Genomic DNA, 27195 nt, shown 5'->3' on the forward strand with positions numbered 1-27195 from the left:
ACAGAACATGACACACCCCAGGAGCCCCTGGGTGCCTTCTTCCGCCACCACCTGCCCCCAAGAGGGTAGCCAGTATCCTGACTGCGCCACACTGGGTGGTTTGTCTGTTTTGAACTCTGTGTATAACCGCAGTTATACACTCTCCCATGTCCGGCTTGTGCCCAGGGCGTGACCCTGGTGAGTCACCCATGCTGCTCTAGACACAAAAGTTGGTGCCTTCATTCGTTCATTCACTTACTTTCCTACTGTGTGAACAATCCAATACGTATTTATCCACTGGAGTACTGATACACATTCCTGAAACTTTAAACCGTCTTTCACATTAAACACAAGCTCCATCCTTCCCCTTAATCTTACTGGTTCTCCCCAGAGGATAAAGTTCTACTTTCTTGGCGGGGCTTATGTTCAGGTCTTTGTTATCAGCTCCCGCTTCCCATCCTGCCTTCTGACCCTTCAATCCATCCCCCGTCAACTCAGCTCTCCTGGACTACCTGCTGTGCACCCGACTCTCCGCACCACCGAGCGGGGGCTCCCTCGGCCCTCCTCCCTCGCCCCGCACTCACCCTTCAAGACCCAGGGCGCACGCCACCTCGCACACCACGCTTGCCCTGCCCTCCCTACAGACTCAAAAGGTCCTTTCTTTGGGATCCATCAGCTCCTTCTAGACATCTCCATTAATACTCCAGATAGCATTTTATTTTATTTATTTTTTTGTCTTTTTAGGGCCGCATCTACAACACATGGAGGTTCCCAGGCTAGGGGTCCCATCAGAGTACAGCTGCCGGCCTACACCACAGCCAGATCCGAGCTGCGTCTGTGACCCACACCACAGTTCATGGCAATGCCATATCCTTAACCCACTGAGCGAGGCCAGGGATCGAACCTGCGTCCTCACAGAAACTAGTCGGGTTCCTTAACGTTGAGCCACAACACAGCATTTTTGTTTGTTTGCTTTTTGCTAAACTGTCTGATTTCCTCACTGCCTGTGAGCTCCTTAAGGGCAAAGCCCAAGTCCGGGCTCTATTTCTGGGATCACCGTTCCTCCCAGGTGCACAGGGCGAGGCCGACAGGAGAGGAGCTCCGAGAGTGTCTGAAAAACGAACAAGGAGGCTCTTCCGGGGGTGGTGCAGTTTCGGGAGCTGGGGGGGTCCTCGGGATCAGCTCCCCCAATTCCCTATTTTACTCTGGAGGAGAAGGGTTTTGCCTCAAGGAGATAGGGCTTGTGGTGGCAGAGCCAGAGCTTCTGATCCTTCGCCCAGGGCTTGTTTCCCTTCCCTGCCTTGCTGGCAGGAATCAGAGGGTGACATTTCTATAAAGACAGACCGACTCCTCAACATCGGGCAGAGAGCAAAGCCGAACAAGAAACGGAGCCCTAAGCCTCCGGCCCCGACAGCAACGTCCCAGGCTGCTGAAGGGAAAACGGCGCACGGGAAGGGCTCCTGGCCTCAGGTGGTGACGGGGAATTTAAGGACGCTCTTACCTGGACACAAGGACAAGGAAGAGCCGAGAAAGCCAGCAGGGAAGCGGCTAAGGAATGCCCTGGGGAAGGTGCTAGTGGGTTTCGAAGAGCCCAATGTTTCTGAGGTGAGCAGCACTGGCGGCTGGAAAGGCAGTGGCACTGTGACTGCCAGGACAAAGACGACAGCGTCCCACGTGAAGTTCTGAAAAGTCAAGACACGTTATGCCACCACGAGCAGGCGGGCCAGGGAGCAAAGACACCACACCTCGGGGGGCGTCCAAACCTACAGTGGCTTTGGCGACTTCAGCGCATCCAAACTGTACTAACCTACACTGTGGCCGAGGAGGAAGACTTCGCCCTGGGCCTCGTCGAGCTCAGTCTAGTAAGGGGGCTGGGCCCAACCCCCAGGAACGGGGAAGACTTTCAGGAGGGAAGTGGCACTAGAGCTGGGGACTGACGGGTAGAAGGCATTCCACGAGGCCGAAAAACAAAGTCCTGAGGGGAAATGAGAGGAGAGGCACCTGCGGAGCAGCGGCCCTGAAGTCGGAACACGGAACTGATGTCACGGGGTCGCTGGAGCATCGGGGCAGTGGGGACAGTGAGGTCAGGCTGGAGCTGCTCTGAGACCGGGTTAAAGACGTCAGGGGAGTGGGAGTCCTTTTTCCTTTGCTGTTTTACCACAGTGAGCACTGGTGTTTTGACGTTAGCAAGGTATTCGCAGAGCGCCTACTCTGCCGCGACTACACCTGCCCGACCCCGGTGAAAGTGCAGAAGGCAGGGCGCACTCCCATCCCCAGATGAGGAGAGCAAACCTGAGCGCGGTCCCAGCGGGCCCGGGACACACGGCCCCTCAGCGGGGCGGCTGTGTTCATTTGTTGACTCCACCGCCTGGCTCTTGCCTTGCGACCTTTCTCAACTGGGGTTTTGCCTTTGAACCACAAATGGGAAATAATTTGAGTAATGATTTTCTCAATTCTCCCAAGAACGGTACATTTCTCATACCACTTTAGATGCCGGGAGAAAAATTAATTCCTTGTGTGCAAGAGACGCCTCAGAGCATTAGGGCTTAATCCTCCAGAGGAACCCCGGCTGAGAAAGCTGCACGATGGCATCGCGTTCTAGGAAGACGGACCTGGTGGTGGGTTCACATCCCTGGGAGGAAAAAGCTGCAAAAGCACCTTAACGGTGGCCTGGGAACTACTGAGATGAGTCAGCTCCAGGGGCTTGAGGAAGGAGGCTCCCTCCTCCTCTAATCACTTGTCTCCCAGGCGTCCTGCCTCTCCTTCCGCCCTCCAGCCTTCTCCTACTTGGCAGTCAAGTGTTAAAGCAGAGGCTTCCTGCTCACGAGCCAGTAACAGAGGCAGAAGCAGCATGCTCAGAGATGAAAACCACAGGAGCCAGTGTACCTACTTTTCTGGAGGGGTCAGGGGTGGAAAACAGGCACTAGGGAGCTCAGAACCTGGAGAAATCTGTCTGACAAACACCCAGCAGCCCGCCCTGATGAGGCTAAAGCTCAGCATCCTCTCAGAGGCTCTCTCTGTAAGTGACTCCACCTCCCTGCTCACCAGGTAGAAGCAGGTGTTTCCTCCCTGGTATCCCCAGAGCCCCTTGTCTCAGGCCCTGCTGGCGCACTGCCTGCTGTCACCGCCTGTTCCCATATCTCTCTCTTCCACTGGTCTGAGTCTCTGAGGGTCAGGGCGAGTTTGCTGGATCCGCCTTCGGACATCCTGAGGCCCACAGTCTCCAGGATGGCAACTGGCTTCCCCAGAGTCACACTGTGAGGGTGAGATTTAAGCCCCGGTCTGCCTACCAAAAAAAACAAAGGCTCAAGGAGGAAATTAAAAAACGCATGGAGACAAATAACAATGAAAACACGACCATACGAAATCCATAGAATGAAGCAAAAGCAGTTCTTAGAGGGACATTCATAGTGATATAGGCCTTCCTCAAAAAAACAAGAAAAATCTCAAATAAACAACCTAACCTATCACCTAAAAGAATGAGAAAAAGAAGAACAAAACCTAAAGTTGCCAGGAGGAAGGAATAATAAAATCAGAGAGGAAATGAATAGAGATTTTTAAAAACAGAAAAAAAAAAAAAACAGAAAAAAAAAGGTAAAGAAAATGGACAAACCTCTGGCCAGGCTTACCAAGAAGAAAAAAGGAACGCAAACAAAATAAGAAATGAGAAAGGAGAAATATCAAGTGATACCACAAAAATACAAAATAACCATGAGAGAATACTATGAACAATTACATGCCAACGAATAGGACAACCTAGAAGAAATGGACAACTTTCTAGAAACACACAGCTCACCAACACCAAATCAAGAATAATTTAAACAGACCAATCACTAAAAGTGACATAGAATCTGTAATTAAAACAAAACCAAAACCAAAAATACAAAACTTCCTCATAAACAAAAGTCCAGGACTAGATGGCTCACAGGCAAACTGTCAAACATACAAGGAACTTTTATCAGTCCCTCTCAAACTCTCCCAAAAGACTGAAGAAGAACATGCCCAAAGCTATTCTATGAAGCCCTCACCACCCTGATACCAAAACCAGACAAAGACACCACCAAAAAAGAAAATTACAGGCCAACATCGTTAATGAATATAGATGCAAAAATCCTTAACAAAATATTAGCAAATCCAACAACACATAAAAAAGATCATACACCATGACCAAATGGGATTCTTTCTGAGTTCACAAGGATGGTTCAACACAGGCAATCAATCAATGTGATAAACTACATCAATGAAAGAAAAGACGAAAACCATACGATCATCTCAATAGATGCAGAAAAAGCATTTGTCAAGATTCAACATCCATTCATGATAAAGATTCTTATCAACGTGGGTATAGAGGGAACATATTTCAACATAATAAAAGCTATTTATGACAAAATCACAGCTAATATACTCAATGGTGAAGAGCTGAAAGTCTTGCTACAAACTGGCACCAGATGAAGATGCTCACTCTCACCACCTGCATTCAACACAATACTGGCAGTCCCAGCCACAGCAATCAGACAAGAAAAAGAAAAGGTACCCAAATTGGAAGAGGTAAAATTGTCACTATATGCAGATGACATGACACTATATACACAGAAAACCCTAAAGACACACAAACTACTTGAAGTGGTAAATGAATTCAGCAAATTAGCAAAATACAAGATTAACACACAGATCACATTTCTTTACACTAACAATGAAACATCAGAAAGCAAATGTGAAAAAAATTTCTTGGAGTTCCCTTGTGGTGCAGTGGTTAATGAATCCGACTAGGAACCATGAGGTTGCGGGTTCGGTCCCTGCCCTTGCTCAGTGGGTTAATGATCCGGCGTTGCCGTGAGCTGTGGTGTAGGTTGCAGACACGGCTCGGATCCCGCGTTGCTGTGGCTCTGGCGTAGGCCGGTGGCTACAACTCCGATTCAACCCCTAGCCTGGGAACCTCCATATGCCACGGGAGCGGCCCAAGAAATAGCAACAACAACAACAACAACAACAAAGACAAAAAAGAAAAAAAAGACAAAAAAAAAATTTCTTAAAAAATTGAACCAAAAAACAAAAACAAAAATTTAGGAATAAACCTGACCGAGGAGGTGAAAGACTTCTATGCTGAGAACCATAAAACATTAATAAAGAAAATTAAAGAGGATTCAAAGAAATGGAGTGATATCCCTTGTTCTTGCACTGGAAGAATATTGTGAGAATGGTCATACTACCTAAAGCAATCAACAGATCTAATGTGACCCCTATCAAATTACCCATGATATTTTTCACAGAACTAGAACAAATAATCCTAAAATTTATATGGAACCATGAAACACCCAGAATTGCCAAGGCAATCCGGAAGAAAAAGAAGAAAGCAGGAGGCATAACCCTTCCAGATGTCAACAATACTACAAAGCTACAGTAATCAAAACAGTGTGGTATTGGTACAAAAATAGACACATGGATTAATGGAACAGAACAGAGAGCCCAGAAATAAGCCCACACACCTACAGTCAATTAATCTTGACAAATGAAGCAAGAATATACAATGGGAAAAAGACAGTCTCTTCAGCAAGTGGAGCTGGGAAAGTTGGACAGATGTATGCAAATCAATGAAGTTAGAACACAATATACCCCAACAGAAAAACACCACACAAAAATAAACTCAAAATGGCTTAAAGACTTAAAACATAAGACATGACACCATTAACTCCTAGAAGAGAACGTAGGCAAAACATTCTCTGACATAAATTGTCCCATTGTTTTTCCTACATCAGTCTCCCAAGGCAATAGAAATAAAAACAAAATAAACAAATGAGACCTAACCAAATTTACAAGCTTCTGTACAGCAAAGGAAACCAGAACCAAAACAAAAAAACCTATGGAATGGGAGAAATAATTGCAAACAATGCGATGACATGGCTTTATTTCCACAATATACAAACAGCTCCTACACTCGACAGCAAAAAAACAAACCCAACGAAAAAGGGCAGAAGTCCTAAATAGACATTTCTCCAAAGAAGATAAAGAGATGGCCAATAGCACATGAAAGATGCTCAATATAGCTAATTACTGGAGAAATACAAATCAAAACTACAATGAGTACCATCTCACACCTGTCAGAATGGCCGTCATTAAAAATTCTCCAGGAATTCCCACTATCGTGCAGAGGGTTAATGATCCAGTTTGTCACTGTGGAGACACTGGTTCGATCCGCAGCTCGGAGCGGTGAGTTAAGGATCCAGTGTTGCCACAGCTGTGGCACAGGTCGCAGCTCTCACTTGGATTCAGTCCCTGGCCTGGGAACTTCCAGATGCACAAGTGTAGCCAGGGAAAAAAAAAAAAAAAAAAAGTCTACAAATAACAAATGCTGGAGAGGGTTGGAGAAAAGGCTGGTCTACACTCTTGGTGGGAACAGAAGTTGGTACAGCCAAGGGAAAACAGTTTGGAGGTTCTTCAAAAAAACTAAAAAGAGAGGAGTCCTCTGGTCGCTCAGAAGGTTAAGGATTTAGCACTGTCACTGTTGGCCCAGGAACCTGTGCATGCTGCAGGTGAGGCCAAAAACAAAAACAAATTAGAGTTTCCATATGATCCTGAGATCTCATTCCTGGGCATATATCTGGACAAAACTGTAATTTAAAAAGATACATTAAAGGATCTGGCATTGCTGTGAGCTGTGGTAGAGGTCACAGGTGCGGCTTGGATCCTGTGTTGCTGTGGCGTGGGCTGGCGGTTATAGCTCTGATTTGACCCCAGCCTGGAACTTCCATATGCTGTGAGTGTGGCCCTAAAAAGACCAAAAAAAAAGATACGTGCGTTCACGGTAGCACCATTCACAACAATCAAGACATGAAAACAAACTAAACGTCCAGTGACAGATGAATGGATCAATAAGATGCAGTACCTGTGTAACAGAATACTACTCAGAGAAAAAGAAATAATGCCATTTGCAGCAACATACATGGACCTAGAGATGATCACACTAAGTGACCTAAGTCAGAAAGAGAAAGACAAATACTGTGTATTACTTGTATGTGGAATCTAAACTATGGCAGAAATGAACCTCTCTATGAACTAGAAACAGACTCACAGACATAAGAGCAGACCTGTGGTTGCCTGGGGAGTGGGGGTGGGGATGGACTTGGAGTTCAGGGTCAGCAGATGCAAATTACTACCTACTGCAGGGATAAACAACAGGTCCTACTGTACAGCACAGGGAGGGACGTTCGCTATCCTGCGATAAACCGCACGGAAAAGAATGTGAGAACGTGTGTGTGCATGTGCGTATAACTGAGTCACTCTGCTGCACAGCCGAAATTAATACAACACTGTACATCAATGATACTTCAACTAAGAATTTTTAAAAATTATGATAGGAATTCCTGCTGTGGTACAGTGGGTTAAGAATCCGGCTGCCGCAGCTCAGGCCACTACAGAGGCATGGGTTCGATCCCCAGTCCGGCACAGTGGGATAAAGAATCTGGCGTTGCCCCAGGCGTGGCATAGGTCTCAGCTGTGGTTCAGATTTATTCCCTGACCTGGGAACTTCCATATGCCGTGGGTGTGGCCACCAAAAAACCCAAAAAATGTGGATAAACCCAGGTCTGTCTGACTCCCAAGCCTGTGTTCTTTTCCTTATGTTACGAGGCCTCCCGAAGATGAAGAGGTGGCCTTTCTGTGCTGCCCCAGCCCAGCACGGAAGAGTTCAGAGGCAGCACGATGGGAGGACGTCCGGAGAGGCTGCCTGAGGGACGAGGCCTTGAAGAGTCTGAGGATCTGCCCGGGAAGAGAGAGCACACGGCGGCATTGCAGGGGAGGGGGAGTTACGGCAGAAACAGAATTAAGAAGCCATCAGGTAGAAGCGCAGGTGTCACAGGGCAGGAATGGCATCACAGCTGCCAGGGTGAGAGTTTGATTTCTTTACACATCCTGGAGCACCTACCTGCACCAGGGGCTTTTAGACATGTCACCACTAATCCCCATGCCCACTATCCCTGTTATATTCCAGGAGCTATTATTATTATTATTGCTTTTGTCTTTTTTGTCTTTTAGGGCCGTACCTATGCATATGGAGGTTCCCAGGCTAGGGGTCAAATCAGAGCTGTAGCCGCCGCCCCACGCTGCAGCCAGAGCAACGCGGGATCCAAGCCGCATCTGTGACCTACACCACAGCTCATGGCAATGCCAGATCCTTAACCCACTGAGCGAGGCCAGGGATTGAACATGCATCCTCATGGATGCTAGCTGGGTTTGTTAACCACTGAGCCACGATGGGAACTCCCTTAGGTGCTATTATTATTATTATTAGGCTGCAACTGCAGCATACGGAGTTCCTATGCCACGGCTGTGGCAATGCCATATTCTTTTTTTTTTGTTTTTTTTTTTTTGTCTTTTGTCTTGTGTTGTTGTTGTTGTTGCTATTTTGGCCACTCCAGTGGCATATGGAGTTCCAGGCTAGGGTTGAATCGGAGCTGTAGCCACTGCCACCAGAGCCACAGCAACGCGGATCGAGCCGCGTCTGCAACCTACACACAGCTCACGCAACGCCTGACGTAACCACCGAGCAAGGCAGGACCGAACCCGCACTCATGGTCCTATCGATCGTAACCACTGCGCCACACAACTCCGCAATGCATATCTAACCCACTTTGCCACGGCAGAAACTCCCTGGGTGTTATTTTACAGACAAGAAAACTGAGGCTTAGAAAGTTAAGGGAATGTGTCCAAAGCAACAGAGCTGGCAGGTAGGGGAGCTGGGGTCTGAAGCCTGGAGTCCTTCCCATCCCTCGGCGTGGCCTCCTGAGGGGTCGGAGAACTCCCGCATGATTGGACTGGCGCCGCTGTCTGCACCGCCTCTCATCCCTCACGCGGGGGGGTGCCCATCTCTAACCGCTAAGATCTCGGGACCCGCAATCCCTATGGTCTAAGCAGCTTCAAGGACAAGGGGCCTGAGCGGACCTTGCGAGCACACGCTGGCTCTGTGTCTATACCTGCCTCGGATTTCACAAAGAAAGTCTCCTAGGTGCCGCGGCAAAGCCAGTGGGCTACACAGGCTGAGAAAGCTGGCTGGTCAGGAAGGCAGGCCCTCTTGTCTTTCCTGAACCTTCTGGAGAAGGTCACCGAGGTCAGGAAACTCTGGAAATGTTACTGGCAAGAGCCCCTAGGACAGGGGAGCAGGATCCTGCCTCTCGGTTGACTGGTCACACACACAGGCAGCCGCAGAGAGGTCACGGGGGGAGGGAGGTCAGACGCGGGAGGCCTGCAGGCCCTGAGTGACGGCCACTTGTTCCGGCGGGAAGGGAGAACTAAGTGGGTTAATGGTTTTGGCCCTTGAGGCTGGGGGTAGGGCGGGGTGCAAATGGATTCTGGGTGAAAAAGGCAGGTGGGCGATCTGTTAAGGTGGGGCCGAAGGGCATCTGCTCCAAGTAACAGGCAGGAACCAGGCCCCGACAGCTCAAAGGGCCAGGCCTGGCCTCGGGGGAGGGCAGGGCTGCCTCATAAAAGGCCCAGGCCTCTTCGTTTTAAAGGTGTTCCATCTGGAAGGCTGGGGACAGGGCCTCTTTTTAGAGTGAACTCCCTGTCTGTTCAGGGCCGAGAGGAAACTGGACAATGGCTGGGGTGTGAACTGGTTCTAAGGCATGGCAGAGAGAAGCCCCGCGGTGACCATGCCAATTCTCTGCCACCCGTGCCTTGTGGGAAGGCCTTCCGAAGGACGGAGGGAGCAGCGTCTTGCTTGGGGGCGTTTTCTGAGTCTCTGTGTCTGAGAGCAGTGAGGTCCTGCTCTGAAAGCCTCAGGCATCCCAGGCTCTGTCCGTCACCATATCCACGAGCTGTCCTGCCCTCGTGGCGCACATGCCCCAGCCCGAGGCACAGTCTGGCTGCTCTGGGGCAGCTCCCTTTCAGGCTGGCGTTATGGGACGGGCCTGAGTCTTAGGCCAGTGTGGCTGCGGCTGATGGAAGGTGGCAGCACTGGGGAGTTACCGGGAAAGCCCCCCAGGCCCAGTCACAGGACAAGGACTAGATGATCTGGGGATGCTGGGCTGGGGAGGCAAAGACTCTGGAACTGAAAGAACTTTCTTTTTTTCTGTCTTTTTAGGGCTGCCCCTGTGGCATATGGAGGTTCCAGGCTAGGGGTCGAATCAGAGCTGTAGCCGCGGGCCTACACCACAGCCACAGCAACGCCAGATCTAAGCTGCATCTGCGCCCTACACCACAGCTCACAGCAACGCCGGATCCTTAACCCACTGAGTGAGGCCTGGGATCAAACCTGCATCCTCATGGATCCTATTCAGATTTGTTTCCACTTAGCCACGATGGGAACTCCTGAAAGAACTTTCTTTGAAGACTGGATTTTGAACAAATGATTGGGACAAAGGACAGCCGACAGTAGTTACAGAGAAGAGAATCACATCTCACTTAAAAGGATCTATGTCAACCAGTCAGAGAAGAACTACAGTGGGACAGGCTCCCGGGAAGAAGCTGGATTCCTTTGGTCCTGACAGAACCCGAGCAAGTGCCAGCAGACGACAGGCTGCTGGGAGCGGGGAGGGCAGACAATCAGGTGACCCCGAAGACTTCTGAGGACCTGCCACCTCCCCGGTTCCACGAAGAATGACCACTGACGAGGAACACTGTGGTGTCCAGGTCCAAGAGAGGGTCCCAGACCTTCAGGGGTGGCAGCAGGGGCATGAACGGCAGCCAGTGGCACGTTCACTCAGGGCCTGGGCACCACACATCCTGGCAAGACGCTTCCCTCCCAATACGAGGACAGGCTGGGTGGGCGAGGGCAAGGTGACTGCGTGGGAGGTCTCCGGGGAGTGGCAGGTAACTCTCTGCCTGGGTCTGGGGATGGCACCTATCATCTCTCTAATTAAATCAACTGCTCTCCACCGAGAGAAGAGTATCGATCACGCCACGAAGAGGTACTGAGTGCTTACGTGTGCCAGGTACTATGCTAGGTGCTGGGGCGGGATCAGGCGGCGTTGGACGGAAGATCCTGGGCGAGGGGCTGCACTGGAGCTCCAGATGGGGCCTACGCCACAGCTACGGCGGGTCTGGGCCACAACAGCGACTTAGGCCTCAGCTTGTGGCAAGGCTGGATCCCTACCCCACTTTGCAAGGCCAGGGGTGGAACTCACATCCTTGTGTAAACTATGTTGGGTTCTTAACCTGCTGAGCCACAGTGGGAACTCCCAGCCAGGATTCTTGCCTTCGGAAAGCTCAGAGTCGAGTTAGGGAGAAGGCCAATGAACGCACAAAAACCACTGCACACAGTGATAAGCAGGCCCAGGCCGACGGAAAAGAAGAGGGCGCCAGGACTCAGAGTAAGGGGCGGGGCCCGACTTAGACTAGGGTGGGGTGGGGTCACGGAGGTCGACCCTGAGCCCAGGGTAGGTAGGGATCTGAAGGGGTTCCCCCTTGGTCCACGAGCCTGCTCCCCCGGAGGTCACAGCAGAGAAGAGAGGACACTTCTGGGGAGAGCAACCATCAAGCAAACTCTTCGAGCAGGTACAGACAGGCAGGATGGCGTCGTCACCGCACAATCGTAAGCAGAGAACACACTCCAGCCACACAAGGGCACGTCCCACGTCACCCGGCCACTCCCAGCAAGTGCAGGCCCCTGGAGGCGGTTCCGGCCTGGGAGGGCCACAAGGCTCTGTGGAAGCACGGCACTTCCCGAGCAGCGAGGCCGCAGGCCGCCCGCTCTCCCGGCCCCCCCCGCCCCTCACCTCCATCCAGCAGCTCCTTGACGGTGCGGTAGTCGTCGGCAAGGGCGGCATAGTGCAGCGCTGTGCAGCCCTTGAAGCTCGCGCGGTTGTTCAGCCGGTTGTTGAAGTCATCCTCACGAGTGACCAGGACTAGGGGACAGCAACACAAACCCCTCCATTAGCGACAATGGCCACGAGCTGCCGACCCCACCTTCTTTCCCCGGGCGCTTGAACCCCCTCATCGACTCATCTAGCTACTTAACGAAGCATACCAGGGTGCCCGCTCGCGCCTGGCCTTCCGTGCTGGCAAAGTGGGGGAACGCAGAGGCCGTCAGTTCCACAGATGCTTACTGACAGCTATCATGTGACAGGATTCACTTGGGGACACAGAAATGGAGTCAGATGTGGTCCCTGACCTGATGTGACAAAGGAGGCCGGCAGTGTTTGAGATACACACTGTTACACAGGGTGATACGCAAAGCCAGAGGGGAGCTCAGCTCAATCTGGGCGTGAGGAGAGGGTCCCGGAGGGCAAGCATCTTGGAGGCTGGAGAGAGGTCACCCGGGTGAAGGGAGAGGGCTGGAGTGAGCAAGACGGGGGCAGGTCAGGAGGGGGACACGGCACGACAGTAACGTACCTCTGCTCTGCTCTGAAGAGATTTACAATCTAGGGAGCATTTACTGTTTTGTAAAGAACTTTTAAATATATAAAAGCCATTAAAATTTGAAACTACAGGAAAGCACAAGGAAGAAGAAGCATCCCCATCTCAGCAGCTTGAGAAACCGAACCGCATTTAATATTTTGGTGTATGTCCTCTTGTATCTACCTAGATATAAAGAGTTACAGGTATACCTGCATACACGTCCTATTCAATACACATATCTCTACATACACATACATCCTATAAAACTGGAATTTGCTATGTTGCAAATGTGTAATCTGCTTTTTTCCCCTTAGTAAATGTACTGTGAACTTTTTTTTTGAAGGTTAAGAACAAGCATTTCAGGTGTCACCCCCCCGCCCCCCACTCACTCTAGTGCTAATAGTAGTGACTCTCTCTCCAAACTAATACAAAAGAACCTAAAACCAACTGCAACACGTCACTCGACGTGACCTTCTGGTTGGGTGACACACATGGACTGTTCACCCGGGACAGGCATGGTTTCTGCCTGCTGTCCTGCAGTCCCAGCCTGGACAGTAACTGGAAGGTGACCCCACCTCTAGAACCCTCCCTGGGGAACTGAGACCCTGCTGAGGGGATGGGGTTTCTTTCTGTCTCATGCGCCCTCTGAGGTTAGTTCGTTGGAGGAGGAATGTGGGTCCCACCTGCATGTACCCCCTGAGTCCTCAGCAGAGGAGCCTACCCACCTCCTATAAGTGAATCAAGAGATAACCACGCCTATGCAGTCAAAAGCACCAGACGATTCCTAAACCATTAAGCAGTCTTGCAAGAGAGTCTATGCATCTTCCCCTCCTGCAAAACTGAACTTCCTATTTATTTATTCATTTTTGTTTTTTTGCCATTTCTTGGGCCGCTCTGGCGGCATATGGAGGTTCCCAGGCTAGGGGTCGAATCGGAGCTATAGCTGCCAGCCTACACCAGAGCCACAGCAACTCGGGATCTGAGCCGCGTCTGCGACCCACATCACAGCTCACGGCAACGCCAGATCCTTAATCCACTGAGCAAGGCCAGGGATCGAACCCGCAACCTCATGGGTCCTAGTCAGATTCACTAACCACTGCGCCACGACGGGAACTCCTGAACTTCCTATTTAAAAGTCCCCAAAGTCAAAAGCTCTTCAAGCCTCTTCCTAATCCTAACAGACTTCTCTTATTATTGACCATCCTCTACTTTGTTGCTGGCATGGTGACATCACAACAATCTATTTAATTCTCCTAACTACCTCTGGAGTTCCCTGGTGGCTCGGCAGGTTAAGGACCTGGTGTTGTCATGGTTGATGATGTGGCATGGGTTTGATCCTTGGCCCAGGAACTTCCACATGCCGTGGGTGTGGCCAAAAAAATTCCCCTAACTACCTTCTATAGTAGGTATTATAATTCTCATTCTTTAGAAGGAAAGCTGAGGCACAGAAGTTATACTTAGTGGTTGAATAAGGATGAGAACCCAGGTCTAATCTGAGTCCTCCCTCCTTTTAGCATCTCATGCTGTCACCCTCACTTGCAAAATGAAGGCATCAGGGCCCAGAGCCCAGATGTTCTAGCTCCAGCCTTGGCCCCCACTCCTCCTCCTCCTCTCCTGGCTCGAGGGAAGGAGCAGCGCTCTCTGTGGAGTGTGCCCACAGAGGTCGGCCTGAGGTTTGCAGCTGGCGCTTGGCTAAGCTAACTCAGGTGGAAGCATTTCAATTTTTGCTCAAATGAGGCTGCTGGAGTGGGTAACTGGAGAACAGACCATGCTTTCTTGTGGTCTAGTGAACAGGTGATCCATCGGCTCTCCTGGACCAGGCAGAGGCTCTCCTGACCGAGAACCCCATCCCTGGAGAGTCATCCGACCTTACCTGGAGCAAGGAAAACAGGGAGGTGGCCTCTGATTAGCTAACATGTAAGTCCCATGAGAAAGAGCATCTGCATTTTTCTCCTAAAAGAGCCCTTCAGGACCCGAGTCAGAGATGAACTCCTAGTTGCGAACAGTCTTATCAAATCATAGTAAGGGATCTTGTTACCAGCCGATGGCAGATTAGGAGAAGCAAATAAGAATGCAGGGGACGAGAATTCTGCATCAAGCTTGCTGCTTACAATCACGTGCTGACCAGGCAGGGAGAGAAAAGAACAGCACAATGAAAAGCTGAAAGAAGGAGCTCCTGTCTGGCGCAATGGAAACGAATCCGACTAGGAACCATGAGGTTGTGGGTTTGATCCCCGGCCTTGCTCAGTGGTTAAGGATCCGGCATTGCCATGAGCTGTGGTGTAGGTCGCAGACGTGGGCTCGGATCTGGCGTTGCTGTGGCTCTGGTGTAGGCCTGTGGCTACAGCTCTGATAAGACCCCCTAGCCTGGGAACCTCTGTAGGGCGTGCAGCCCTAAAAAGACAAAAAAAAAAAAAAAAGCTGAAAAAAGAAGACACAGAATACAGTACCTCGGAGCCCCTAGGGCACCACTGAGCTGCCACATAGGACACTAACTGCTAGATATAATGATGAACCTGAGGAAAAGCGAATAGTTGGCTCAAGAAAGTAGCAAGGGTAGAGTACAATCCATTTTACAAAGAAAATACATCATTCATTCAACAATAAACATTTAATAAACATCAATGCATGGTGATAGCTTTTGGAGATACACTAATGAATAAGACAATTCTTTTTTCTTTTTTTTGCTTTTTTAGGGCCATACCTGTGGCATATGGAAGTTCCCAGGCTAGGGGTCAAATCAGAGCTAAAGCTGCCAGCCTACAGCATCTGCGACCTACACCACAGTTCATGGCAACGCCAGAGCCTTAACCCACTGATGGAGGCCAGGAATCAAACCCACATCCTCACGATACTAGCTGGATTTGTTTCTGCTGTGCCACCACAGAACTACCAAACACAATTCTTTTTTTTTTTTTTTTTTTTTGTCTTTTTGTCTTTTCTAGGGCCGCACTGCAGCATGTGGAGGTTCCCAGGCTGGGGTCTAATCGGAGCTGCAGCCACCGGCTTACACCATAGCCATAGCAACTCAGGATCTGAGCCACATCTGTGACCTACACCACAGCTCACGGCAACTACGGATCCTTAACCCACTGAGCAAGGCCAGGGATCAAATCTGCAACGTCATGGTTCCTAGTCGGATTCGTTAACCACTGAGCCACGATGGGAACTCCAAGACGCAATTCTTGACTAAGAAGTTAACGGTCTAATGCAAGATTCAGATCACTGAATGGACAAATTATAACACTGTTTCACAAGTGCAAGATAGAGCTATACAGAGTGCTTGCCATAAAAAGCAGATAAAACAGCTGGGCTATCTGGCTCAGGGACAAAGGTCAGCAGAGGGGCAGTGTCCCACCCAGCTAATAAGGACTGTCCATGACCAGCCCCTGCTGCCCTTGGGGTCTCATTGCTTACTCTCTTCTTCCTAATGCTCTTTCCTGCCCCCGAGCTTTTGCGAATACTATGCCACTGCTTGGAAACCTCCCCCCCCATGTCTTCAGGTGACTAAGCCCAATTCACATTTAGGCCTCTGATTAAAAGTCACTTCCTCTGGTGATTCCTGCTAAGTTTGAGGCAGTTATTCCTTGTAGCAGCCCCGCGGGCACTTTGTGTATCTCCCGATCATGGTGTTGCCGAGATGCTCCCCTGCAGGCACCTGGTCACTTGACTATGCGCCTCACTAGACCAAAGGGGCCGCGGGGCAGGGGTGTGGCTGTCCCTGCCCCCCAGCTGCATCCTTAGGGCCCACCACGGTGTCTGGCATAAACACGTGTCTGACAAACACGTGACAAGTCAGCAAATGAATCCTTAACACGTAAATAAAGCCCTAACAGGACCTCGTTTGGGGAATAATAATAATAACACAGCCAACATCATGTAGCGGAGCCAGTCAAGTTCAGCTATCAAAGAAGTGAGCTCTGGAGTCAGGCCACTTGCGTTTGGATCCTAGTTCTGAATTTACAGACTAATAATCTGTAATAATATTACAGCTCCTGGTCGGGATCTACAGACTAAATAATCACGGGTGACCCGAGGTAACTTTCCCAACCTCTCTGCGTCAGGTGTCTTGACCTGTAAATAGAGATGCTGAGAGTGCCCTCTCACGGGACACTCTGAGGATTCAACGGGACACCATGAGTAAGGGTTGGAACAGGGCCTAACAATACCTCGTGGTCAATGTCAGCTATTGTTCTTGTCGTCTAGTCTTGCGCTTCCAAAAGTGTCCCCTCCCCATGGAAGGAGGTTTGGGGAATCCGACCTACACGTCGCCCTCTGAAAGGCATGGTTCTGAGGAAGAACCACCTGTTGAATTTCGTGTTACTCAGCAGTTTGATGTTTGACAGCGTCCTTCCACCCAAGTCTTGCTAAACTCCTGCAGGACTGCTGTTCCATGGAACATTCTTTGCAATGAAGCTGTGCATAACAACCTGTAAAGCAGTGCATTTATTTCATACTCTTCTCTAGCCAAAAAAAAAAAAAAAAAAAAAAGTGGCTAAAGGTAGTAAGGAGAGTGGAAGGGTGCAGCCCGCACCCCCACAGAAAGAGGAAGCAAACCCACAGATGCTACGACTCATCCGGGACTGGCTCGCCCACTGGCCACCACGGTGCTCGTTTGAGGACCCCTGTTTACAGCTGGTCCTCGGCCAGTGAACCACCCACTTCCCAACTGACATCTACTGGCCTGTCTCCACCACAGGGCGAGAGGTGCTCAGGCTGCTGCTTCCGCTCCAAGCCAGCCACGCCTGTTCCTTCACCCCCACGGCCACATCGAGCAAGACAAAGTGTCACTTGGCCATCCTTCTCCCACCTCTGCCTCCTGATGCCACAAAGCCCAGGCCGGGGTGCCGTGCCCAGGCAGGTTACACACCTGATGTACCCTCAGCTCGATGCCCTGAACTCGGAGTGCCAAGGCGGGGGCAGGGGGAAGAGTGGTCCCTGAAGCCCTTCCTACAGCCCTGGCCAATTCCCAGCACTGCTGAAAATGCGAAAACAAAACCGAAAAACAACCCCCGCCTCCCGCAGTGAAAAGCAGTAATTCAAGGTAAAGGAGTCCCACGCTCCTGAGTCTTAGCTCTGCCACTAAGTTCTTTTATCTGCAAAATGGGTATATGACAAGCGAGCACCTGAGATGGTGTCATTTAAGCAAGTGCGAATACGTAACTCTTACGGAACGCAACTCTGCTAGGAAAACGGGGCCGCAGACATTCAGCAACGTCGTCGTCCCCCTGCGGGGCAGCGGGAACACAGACGGGCTCGGTCCTTGCGCTGCCGCGGCCACTGGAGGTGGCGCCGGAAAAAGGCGGGCGGCCACGCGGTCTGGGTAGCAAAGCTCCTTAGGCTCGGCCTCCTGCTGCCACGCCCGGGCTCTAAACGCGAAAGCAGGTCACCGCGTGAGGCCTCGGCGCCACCAACCTGACGGACACAAGCTGGGCCCTGCGAGTCTGGACGGAACTTCCACGCACCCGTCTCCTCGCCCGGGACCAGCGGGCGCAGACAGGCCCTGCACCACCCTCTGCCCTAAGCAGACGAGGGGACAGAGGCAAGAGGCTGGGCGGCCTGTGCGACGCGGCAGCGGAGCTGAGCTGGCCTGAGCCTGGGGACTAAACTAAATTCCTACCCAGAGTCTCGGGAAGAAGCCTCTAGGCGCTGCGCCTCCTCCCCACAAGGTGTCACCTACCTACCGGCTCATGAAATCCTCGCTCTCCTGCCAGCATCGGCAAGTGGCCCCTCAACTTCTTGGGGCGCTGTCAGCTCTGCCGCTTGCGTTTGTCTCCGGCTGGGAGTCCCTGTGCTGGGTCCCTGAGAGACCACCCCGGGGAGGGCAAGGCCCTTCATCTCCTTCCGCAGCCAGGAAGACCCTCCTCCCTCTCCCAACCCTTTGGTCTTTAAAGCTCAAGCCAAAGCCTCCTCTTCCAGGAAGTCCCTCCGTCCTGGGCCTGCCCTGGACGCCTAGCATGCTGCTGTGTGTGAGCGTGGGTTCGCTCGCTGGCCTCATGCACACCACGTATTTATTTATTGTCTTCTAACACCTCTTCAATGCTCTCTTGTGTTAAAATTTCCCTTCTGACCCCCTGTTAGATCCTGGGCTCCTCACGGATGACGGTACCAGTTCCTAACATTTTCTGTACGTACGGCACCAGTCTCACCTCAGTATCTCAGCAGCTTCTGTAGTGAACACACAGGAGCCCTCGCGTGTCCCCCTGCCTGGGAGCACGCCCCCACGGAGCACCACTGCGCAGGAAGTGCTGAGAGGCCCCCAGGCCCACGGTCGGATGGCAGCAAAGACGGGGAGCACATGATGCAGCTTCGGGAGGATCGCCCAGAAAACAGTCTAGAGGATGAGGTGGAGAGAGGCAGTCCAGGAAAGCAGGCATTATCTGCCAAGGCCAGAGGGTAAAGACGGCACCACCTGTCCATACAAGAACTGGGAGTCCTTCAGTGAACCTGGGGTGCTGAGCGAACGAGGGTGGAGCAGTGGCCACAGAAGAGGTTGCCCAGGCAGCCAGAGACCTAATCCTGAGAAAGGTGTGGACTCCATGCTGAAACCTATGGGCATGCAGTGGTTTTGTTGATGAATTAAGGAGCATGCAGAACAGCAGGAAAAAGAGACCTGGAGATAAGCGAACTGGGTTCAAAAATGGATCTTTCAGGGGGTTCCTGTCGTGGCTCAGTGGTAACGAACCCAACTAGTACCTATAAGAATGTGGGTTCGATTCCTGGCCTTGCTCAGTGGGTTAAGGACCTGGCGTTGCCGTGATCTGTGGTGTAGGTCGCAGACGTGGCTTGGATCCTGTGTGGCCGTGGCTGTGATGTAGGCCGGCAGCTGTAGCTCCAATTCAACCCCCAGCCTGGGACTCTCTATGTGCTGAGGACGAGGCCCTCAAAAGACCAAAAAACAAACAAACAAAACCCCCAGGTCTTTCACTAAACGTGATGTGTCTCAATCCCTCTATGTCCCAGATTGTCTATTTTTAAAGTAGAGGAGTTTTTCTATCAGTGGTTCTTAAACCTTCGTGGCAACAGAATCACGTGGGTAACTTGTCAAATGAACCGAACCAAACCAAGCCACACCACACCACGCTGATTCACAGGCTCCCCTTCGGCACTTTGGATTCAACAGGCAGGGCCCGGAACGCCCAGCGGCAGAAGCCCCCTGCGCTGGTTCCTCAGGGCAAGTCTGGGAAGCCCTGGGCGCCGCCGAGGTCTGGTCTCCGAGGGGCCTTCTCACCCCAGGCTTCCCGCGAGGAGCACGACAGAGGGGCGAGGTGGGCCCGAGCCGGCCCCACTCCAGACGCGCGGTCCTGCGCTAGGGAGGCCCAGGATGCCGGGGCACCACCGGTGAGCCCTCCAGAAGCCTGGCCGTCGCCGCTGTCCCCGGCTCGCTGCTCGAGGACCGGGCGTCCACATCGGGGCGGCCGGCCTTGGCCCTCGTCCGCGGCGCGGGTGCTCAGCCCGCCTCACGCAGAGGCGCTCGCGCGTCCCAGGGGGCGACACGCGCTTGGTTGGCGAAGGATGGCAGGCCGGTCCCTCCGGGCAGAGAACGGGCTCTTGCGGGGCAGGCCCTGGCCTCATGGCGCTTCGTCCTTGACCTCGAGAGCAGTCAGCGAGGCGGGCCCCTGGCTGGAGGACCCGCTGCCGCCTGAAAACAGTTCTCAGAGGAGCTCTAGGGGGGCGCAGAGGGTGAGGGGGCTGGCGGGGTCCCCGGCAGGCGGCGGGCGTGCCCCCGCCCCTCCACAAAGAGAAGAGCAAAGGTGCCCACAGACACCCCGCTCTCGGCCTGCAGACGGGGCGGCTTCTCCTCCCGAGCAGGGTCCTGCCCTCCTCACGGCACCTCATCGCGTGAAGCAGGGGAGCGGGCGCGGAGCAGGAGCTCGGGGTGGTGTCAGGAGTCAGGGAGCAGACGGGCTGGCGCTGACTCCACTGGGGCCCGCCGAGGGCGGCCGCCCCACAGGGACCCTCAGCCCCCCTTTCCTCACCCCCGGAAGGGGGGCGGCGGAGCAGGGAGGCCGGCCTGGAACCTCAGATGGGAGGGGGCTGGCGCTGCCTGTGGCACCCGCTCTACAGCCCCAGACCCTCCTGTGACCAGAGGCCCAGGGAGAGCTTCCAGATCCCACGTCTCACTTGCGCAGCATCCAGGTCAAAGAGTGGGGCAAACTCCTAAGAACCTGCCCCTCTGTTCCCTGCAGACCCATTGATGCGCCATCTGTCGCCCCTCTCCTGACTCGAAGAGCAGTGACACGCGCATGGGTATCTGGAGTCCCTCTGATCCGTCCTACTGCTGCCCTGAGCTCACCTGCTCCCACCCCTCTGCCCCTACCCTGATCCCAACTGAGGCAGTATTCCTTCAGGCCCGGGGACCCTCTGGGCAGGGCTGGCAGCAAGAGGAAGGAGTCTGCCCTTTCCGTCTCTCAGCCAGCTTGCTACTTGGCTGGCCAAACCTGGCCCCTCTGTGCGCCCCATCTCTGCACCTGCTTGCCGCGCCTCTGCCTTTTCTTCAAGATGTTAAAAACTCGCAATAAAAAACAAATACAAAACGCTGTAATTAATAGCCAATTCCAAGGCAACCCAGCATCTCTACTAATAAACCTCAACACTTACAAAAAGAACAATAAATTCTGCCCCTCTCTAGTTCTGGGGTGGTCTCTTATATACACGCCGTGCGTGTGTATGTATGTGGGTAAGTGTGTCTACATATATATTTATTTTCCTTTATTTCTCATCCAGGGAGGGGCAGAATAATGAACTGCGTGCGTCAGGGAAGATGAATCTGAGATACTAGGGAGCAGTGCAGTAAAAAGATTAAAGTGTTATTATTGTTGGTTTTTTTCCCCCATGGTCCATTGTGACAGCTCGACCGTCATCTGTAAAAAATGTCTCGGCGAGAGATAATCATCGGAAACTCAATAAAGCGTCAGGGGGAGCCTCAGCCCCCATCAATCACTGGGTGCCTGGAAAATTTCAGCCCTCTGTCTCCCGTCCTGCTATCCATATAAATGTCTCTAATATATTTTGTGTGGTGTGTGGGACCCATCCCTGATTCGGAACTTTTGATGAAAAAATATTTATACGCGAAATATGTAAATCAGTTAAAAATCACAAGACTAGTTCTTTGCCACCCCATCCCACTTTTCCCTTATTTTTATAAATGTATCAAATTCATTCTTTTAAATAAAACATGTCAACTAGTCTGTCCCCCTCTCCTAGTCAAGCGTAGATACAGCGCTGGAGGACGGAAAGAATAGAAGCAATTAACCTAACTGGCTGCCACACTTAATCCTGCAGTTGGCCAAGAAGGCCTGACGGGTGGGTGGACAGGGCACTGTCCATCCTAGTGACCACACCGTGGCTGACAGGGCTGGGCAACGACACGCAGAACCACTGGGGCTGGCGGTGTGACAAGGCTCTGACAGTGAGGAGGAAAAGGCAGGGACATTATTAAAAATAATAACTTGCCCAAACAGCTTTAAGCCTGGCAGACGCCCCAGCCTTGCAAGGCTTTGGATGAGTCAGAGGTTCTGGGCCAGGAAAGGGGCACAGAGAGGCCGATCGAGTTGCCGGGTCCTCTCCAAGAGCAGGAGACAGTTCTGCTAGCATCTGGCATCATCGCTCCGCCTCAGTTTCCTTTCGCGCCTACATCACAGGGTTGCTGGGAGCACAGAGAAAGCATCCATAAACGTCACCTGCTGCTATCGGCAGCCGCAGCCGCAGTAGCAGCACCTCGTCATCACCACCCCTGCTTCCCATCCTGGAAGGAATCAGCTCCTGCAGCCCCCTCTCCGCTAGGACCTCCATGGCGCCTCTCTGCCCAACGCACCTGCTGCTACAGAGATGCTGCATCCTAAGAAGCGTACTTGCTGCCCTGAAATGCATGTTTCCTGCTTCCCACCTCTGAACGTTTGGACGCGACATACCCCTTCTCTGGGTTGCGACACTCCTTGTTATCTGCACCTCCGACCGAACTCTTGTCAAACACTCTCTTGGTCACATCATCTATCTTCATTACGATTCATCACTGTTCTTGCCAACAACTTACACGTGCATAATACCTCGGGTTTCCCCTAATATTCTATAAGTGCTTCAAATTTTATCTTTATAAGCAGCCTACGGTGTAGAAAATACTATTCTCTACAGATGAGAAAATCAAGGCTCAGAGAGATACAGAGAACTGCCCAAGGTCACACGGTCAGGTGACGGCCAAGTCATCCCTTGGATTCTGAAACATGTCCGGCTCTTTGCAGATAATACTTTGCTACCACTGAAAAGCACTTAGAAAGCGGTGTCAAAGACTCTGAATGAAGTGCCATAAGAGGATGATGAAGATGAGAACGATGTAAAAACAGAAATTTACATCAACAGAATTCCTTCTATGTTCGAGGTTTTAGGCTAGGGATAAATACACTATTCTAACTTTCCCAATAACCTTTATTTTACAAATAAGGAGACAGGGCCTCTGAGAGGTAGGGAAAACTGTTCCAGGTGTCACAGCCAGTAAGGGTTCTGTATTCCCACAAACCGTGGATTAAGCAGACAGACTCTCCAGCACTGAAACTTAAGGTGGCAAAATAAGGTCTCTTTCAGGGAGGAGAAGGGCCAGATGAGCTTTTAAAGCAGCTCGAGCACAAGTAGCCCAGACGATGCGACTCGAAGAGTGGGAGCCTATTAGAAAAGCTAAATCTCACGTCCCGCCCGACACAGAGCCAGAATCTCGGGGCGGGGGCTGGGGGGCAGGAATCTGTGTCTCAACAAGCTCTCTAGGGGATTCTGGGCCCCGGGGAGCCTCATTCTCCCAACTGGGTTTGCGTCTCCAAGGGTACCCATTCTCTCTGCTGTGCCTGGGTAGGGCCAGGCACGGAGTGGGTGCTGGGTGTTAACAGCCACTGAATTGCCGAGCTGCAGTAAGACCACTCCTTAGCCTGTCCTGAGAAAGGGGAGAAATATTACAGAGAGCAGTTCCGTTACCGCCAGCGGGGACTCCTAGCCACCTCCTGAACTCCAGGGCCCTTGTCCACTGCTTTGTGACGTATCAACTTGCATCGTCCTGCCCCCATTAAAGATACAGAGACGGGAGGTCAGGTGGAGCAGGCCAGGACCTGCAGCCCCAGGAGCTGAGGGAAGAGGGCTAACCGGGCTGGTAGGGTTGGCCTTGGCGGGCCCAGCTGGGCCCGCCAGGTTCTCCACCCCCAGAAGCGCCCTGTGCCAGCCCAGCTCTCGCATGGCTCATCTTTATGCAGCTGCCACTTGGAGCTGAGACGAGAAGGTGATTTACAGCCTGCTCTGGCCGCGTTCCTGCCGTGTTTTATTGTTTTAATTGTGTATATGAGAGGCGCTCAGAGTGCTTGCTTGCATTTCTGACGGCCCCAGATACCCAATGTTTATAACAGTCACAAGCAGCCAGCGGCATCCCCGGCCCGGTGACTTGTTTACTGTTGCCACAAATTTACGGCCTCCTCCACCTGAGGACTGGGGCCCACGACCCACAGCCACAAGTGGGACTCTGCTGGGGTGAGTGGGTGGGGGGCTCAGGCGCGGACGGAACGTGGTCGAGGTCAGGGATGAAGCGGGAGAGACACGGCCACGATCCTCCTCCCTCCACGAGTCCCCTCCGGGCGCCTCTGCTCAAGCCGCGGCCCCGCGCAGCGTATTTCTCCTTTCCCTCCCCTTCACTCTCCAAAGCCCAGCTCAAAGCTCCTTCTTCTAAGTAATACCCTGCTCTGACCGTGAGCCTGAAGTTTCTAGAACCTTAGAAATCACCCAGCTGCCAGGAACCTGGGAGGCCGTGTGATCTAATGGCCCCGACGGGCAGCCGGCCGGACTCCGCCAGGAGCGGCACGCCTGCAGCCGACTCCGCAGAGCACGTGTGCAGCACACGCTTCCGCAGGTCACACACGGTTATCGCTGGTCAGGCGAAGGGCCCTTTAAGATGGGCCTCTGTTACCCCTACGTTACACAGGGGACATCGAAACTCAGAGACCTTAGCCTCTTGCTTAAGATCACACGGCTGGTGAGTGACGGAGCTTCGATGGATGATGACTTCTTGGCACCGAAGCCTGACCTTTCTGCGGACGCCGTGTGCCTGTGAAGATGCCCTCCAAGGACTGCAGAGAATGGACAGGTCAGGCCGGTAAGATCAAGCATCTCCGCGTCACCTGCACCAGCAGAGCTGCCCTGGGCCCAGAAACACCAACCTGGACAAGAGTGGGAGATACTGTCATGTGCCAGCTGGGCAGGCGTCCTTCTAGAGCAATGCCAAGCGTCAGACAGGAGAAGCCTCTCACTAGGATGGGAGGACGGATGACAAAGCCTCGGCAAAGGGGTTTCCTTCCTCTCTAGGCTGCGCCCATTCTGAGCAAGCGGAACGGACATCGAGCCTCAGAGAAAACCAGGCAACGTCTCCGACACCTTTGAGGCAAGAGACCCTCTTTCCTGCTCTCACCCTGAAGGCTGGTACCCGGGATCCGTCCTCCCCCCCCTGCTTTAACGCCTTTTCTCGGGCACCTTCAGTCGCATTCGCTGTTTTAATTACCAAGCAAGTGCTGGTGACGCCCGTGTCCCCACGTCCTGCCAGACTCCTCCTTTATCTTCAGACCCACCCAACCGACGGGTCACCCAAAGCAGAGACTCAGGTGACAGATGAGTCCCTCCTTCTCCAACAACGACCACATTCCCCTGAAGCCTCAACCTTCTCCTGATGTTCTCCTAATATTTATCCTCTCCATTCCCAAAGACCTCCCTCAGCAATTCCTAGACATCAGAAGTGCATCTTGAGGGAGAGCGCAGCCTCCCATCCAATCCTCAAAGGGGTCCAGTGGCCCTAAAACATCACAAAACCACTGCCTGCCTGTCCCCCAGTTCATCCACACCCCATCAACACGCTACTATGACCTGAGCATTCCCCGACTTAGAATCCGTAACGCCCTCCAGAAGACGCTCCCTAGAACTGCCTTCCAGGATCCCTCCCATGCAGAATCCGCCTTCCTCTCTGGCTCACTTGTCGCCGTTCTCAGCACCCTGGCAGATGACTCCACCTGCTGCCACCTACTCCGTGTCTCTCCATGTGCTGTTCCTTCTGCCTGCCAAGTCCAGCCCTCTTTGATTGCCTGGTGGTCTCTGACGCATCCTTAAGATGTGATTCAAAGTCACGTACCCTGTGACACGTCCCAGGCACCAGTCTTCCTCCTTACAGAAGGCATCGCCACCTACATGGTGCCATCACAGCTTTTGTACATCCAGCGACCCTGCAGGTATCATGTGCCCTGCGGTGTGTGCTCACAGGTCTGTCTGCTTACTGGACTGGGAGCACTGTTCAGGGGCCAGATCATGTCTATTCATTTTTATTTATTTTCTCCGGGCATCTGGCAGAGTGCCTGACACTCAGCAAGTGCATGCTGATTTGTAAATAAACAAAACTAGTACGCGAGTCCAGCTGCAGAGTGCTGTGCAGTAATGCACATGTTGCACACTGTACCTCTCCATCGGCACACACCACTGAGGACACAGACCACGGACGCATCATGGGGCCAGGGGGGTCTCGCTAAAGTCACAAACGACAGCTCACACTTCCCTTTCCTGAGCACGGGCCGAGTCCTGCAGAAACAGCTCTTAGAAATTTAGGGAACCTGACGGACTTTGGAACTGACTATGCTCCGATACAGAAGGACCTGCCCCAGCTGGCAACCTTCCTGTGAATGTGCCTGAATCCACCCGGGCAAGGAGCCTCCACCTCCTCACACAGGCCCGCAAGTTGGGGAGCCTCCTGGGGAAAAGACAGTCCAATCCAAAGCAAAAAGAAACGCAGGATTCTTTTGCTTCTGTCTACTTCCCCGACGAGAATGACTCAGAGCTGGGTACAGCGCCCTGCATACTGCGGCAACCAATAAATGCTGGCTAAATGGTTGAATGAACGCACTATCTTTAAATGGAAAAGGGGGGGGGGCGGGAGGACCCAAACCTATGATTAGGAAGGAACTAAAGGCTTAGGCTGGTAAAGAGAGCCCAAGATGATTTTTAAAGGCCTGTCACTCTCCAGGTCCAGCATCAGAAAGCAGAGTGCACGAAGTCAGAGAGCACAGTACAGCCGCACTGAGGCACCACGGAAAATCTGATGAGCTGCTGGAAAACTGTGGCTGGCAAAGACCGTCCGCAATTAAAAAAAGAGAAAAAGCTACAGAGAGAGGGAGATCTTGCAAGCCACAGAGCAGTGAATTTATCATGTTGAAGAAACTGATTATTCAAATCTAGAATTGATTTATTTTCAATGGTTCCGAAACAGCGAGGTGATTGCTGGGCACCAAGACGGGCTCCCCGAGGATAAGATGAAACCGAGCCAGAATAACCTAACATGCTCTTGGGCAAGAATTACTGTGCAAGAAAATAAGACAAATATTAAACATGCTTTTATTCCAGAAAGAAATCTGAGAAAATCGCTTACAATTTTGGGGACAAGACGGAGTGAAGGAAGTCTGGGGGATTTACGGTTGTGACTGCTGAGTAATGCCTCTCAACTGCTCTGATCATGTGCTCCAGGGCTCTGTACCTAACAGTCCTTGTGAACATTCCAATCACAGACTCGCACACAAAGTACATGACGGGAGGAATCTTATCGAACTCACTCGTGCCTAGAACAGTGCGTGCTAGGAAGGCACGGGATCAGCAACATTTTTTTAAAATTACTTTTAAATAAATAAATGAACCCATGGAAAGCCTAGTCACTAAATTTGCAGGTCATTGAAATAAGAAGAGATGCTTGCTATTTTTATCCGTATTTCCTGATGTGTATGCTAGCTTGTTCCAGGATTTTTGTTGTCTTGCTCTCTACCTACTTAGAATGTGGGCTGGCTAGCACAAAGGTTAAAAAAAATTCAGAAGAGGTTGAGAAAAAAGGGC

General features: G+C 52.1%; 1 protein-coding gene across 8 annotated transcripts in view; it reads right to left on the bottom strand.

The window, feature by feature from the left end:
* CLPB (ClpB homolog, mitochondrial AAA ATPase chaperonin) overlaps positions 1-27195 on the bottom strand; it is a 253530-nt gene that overhangs the window by 63411 nt on the left and 162924 nt on the right. For 6 of the 8 annotated variants that reach the window (XM_021102300.1, XM_021102295.1, XM_021102298.1 and 3 more), the window contains one exon: positions 11688-11816. The exons of the other annotated variants lie outside the window; for them this stretch is intronic. In XM_021102300.1, the coding sequence (XP_020957959.1) occupies positions 11688-11816 (129 nt within the window). The remainder of the gene's footprint in view (positions 1-11687; positions 11817-27195) is intronic. 8 annotated transcript variants of the gene reach the window in all.

The sequence above is a fragment of the Sus scrofa genome, chromosome 9, assembly GCF_000003025.6.
Source record: "Sus scrofa isolate TJ Tabasco breed Duroc chromosome 9, Sscrofa11.1, whole genome shotgun sequence".
Taxonomy (NCBI): domain Eukaryota; kingdom Metazoa; phylum Chordata; class Mammalia; order Artiodactyla; family Suidae; genus Sus; species Sus scrofa.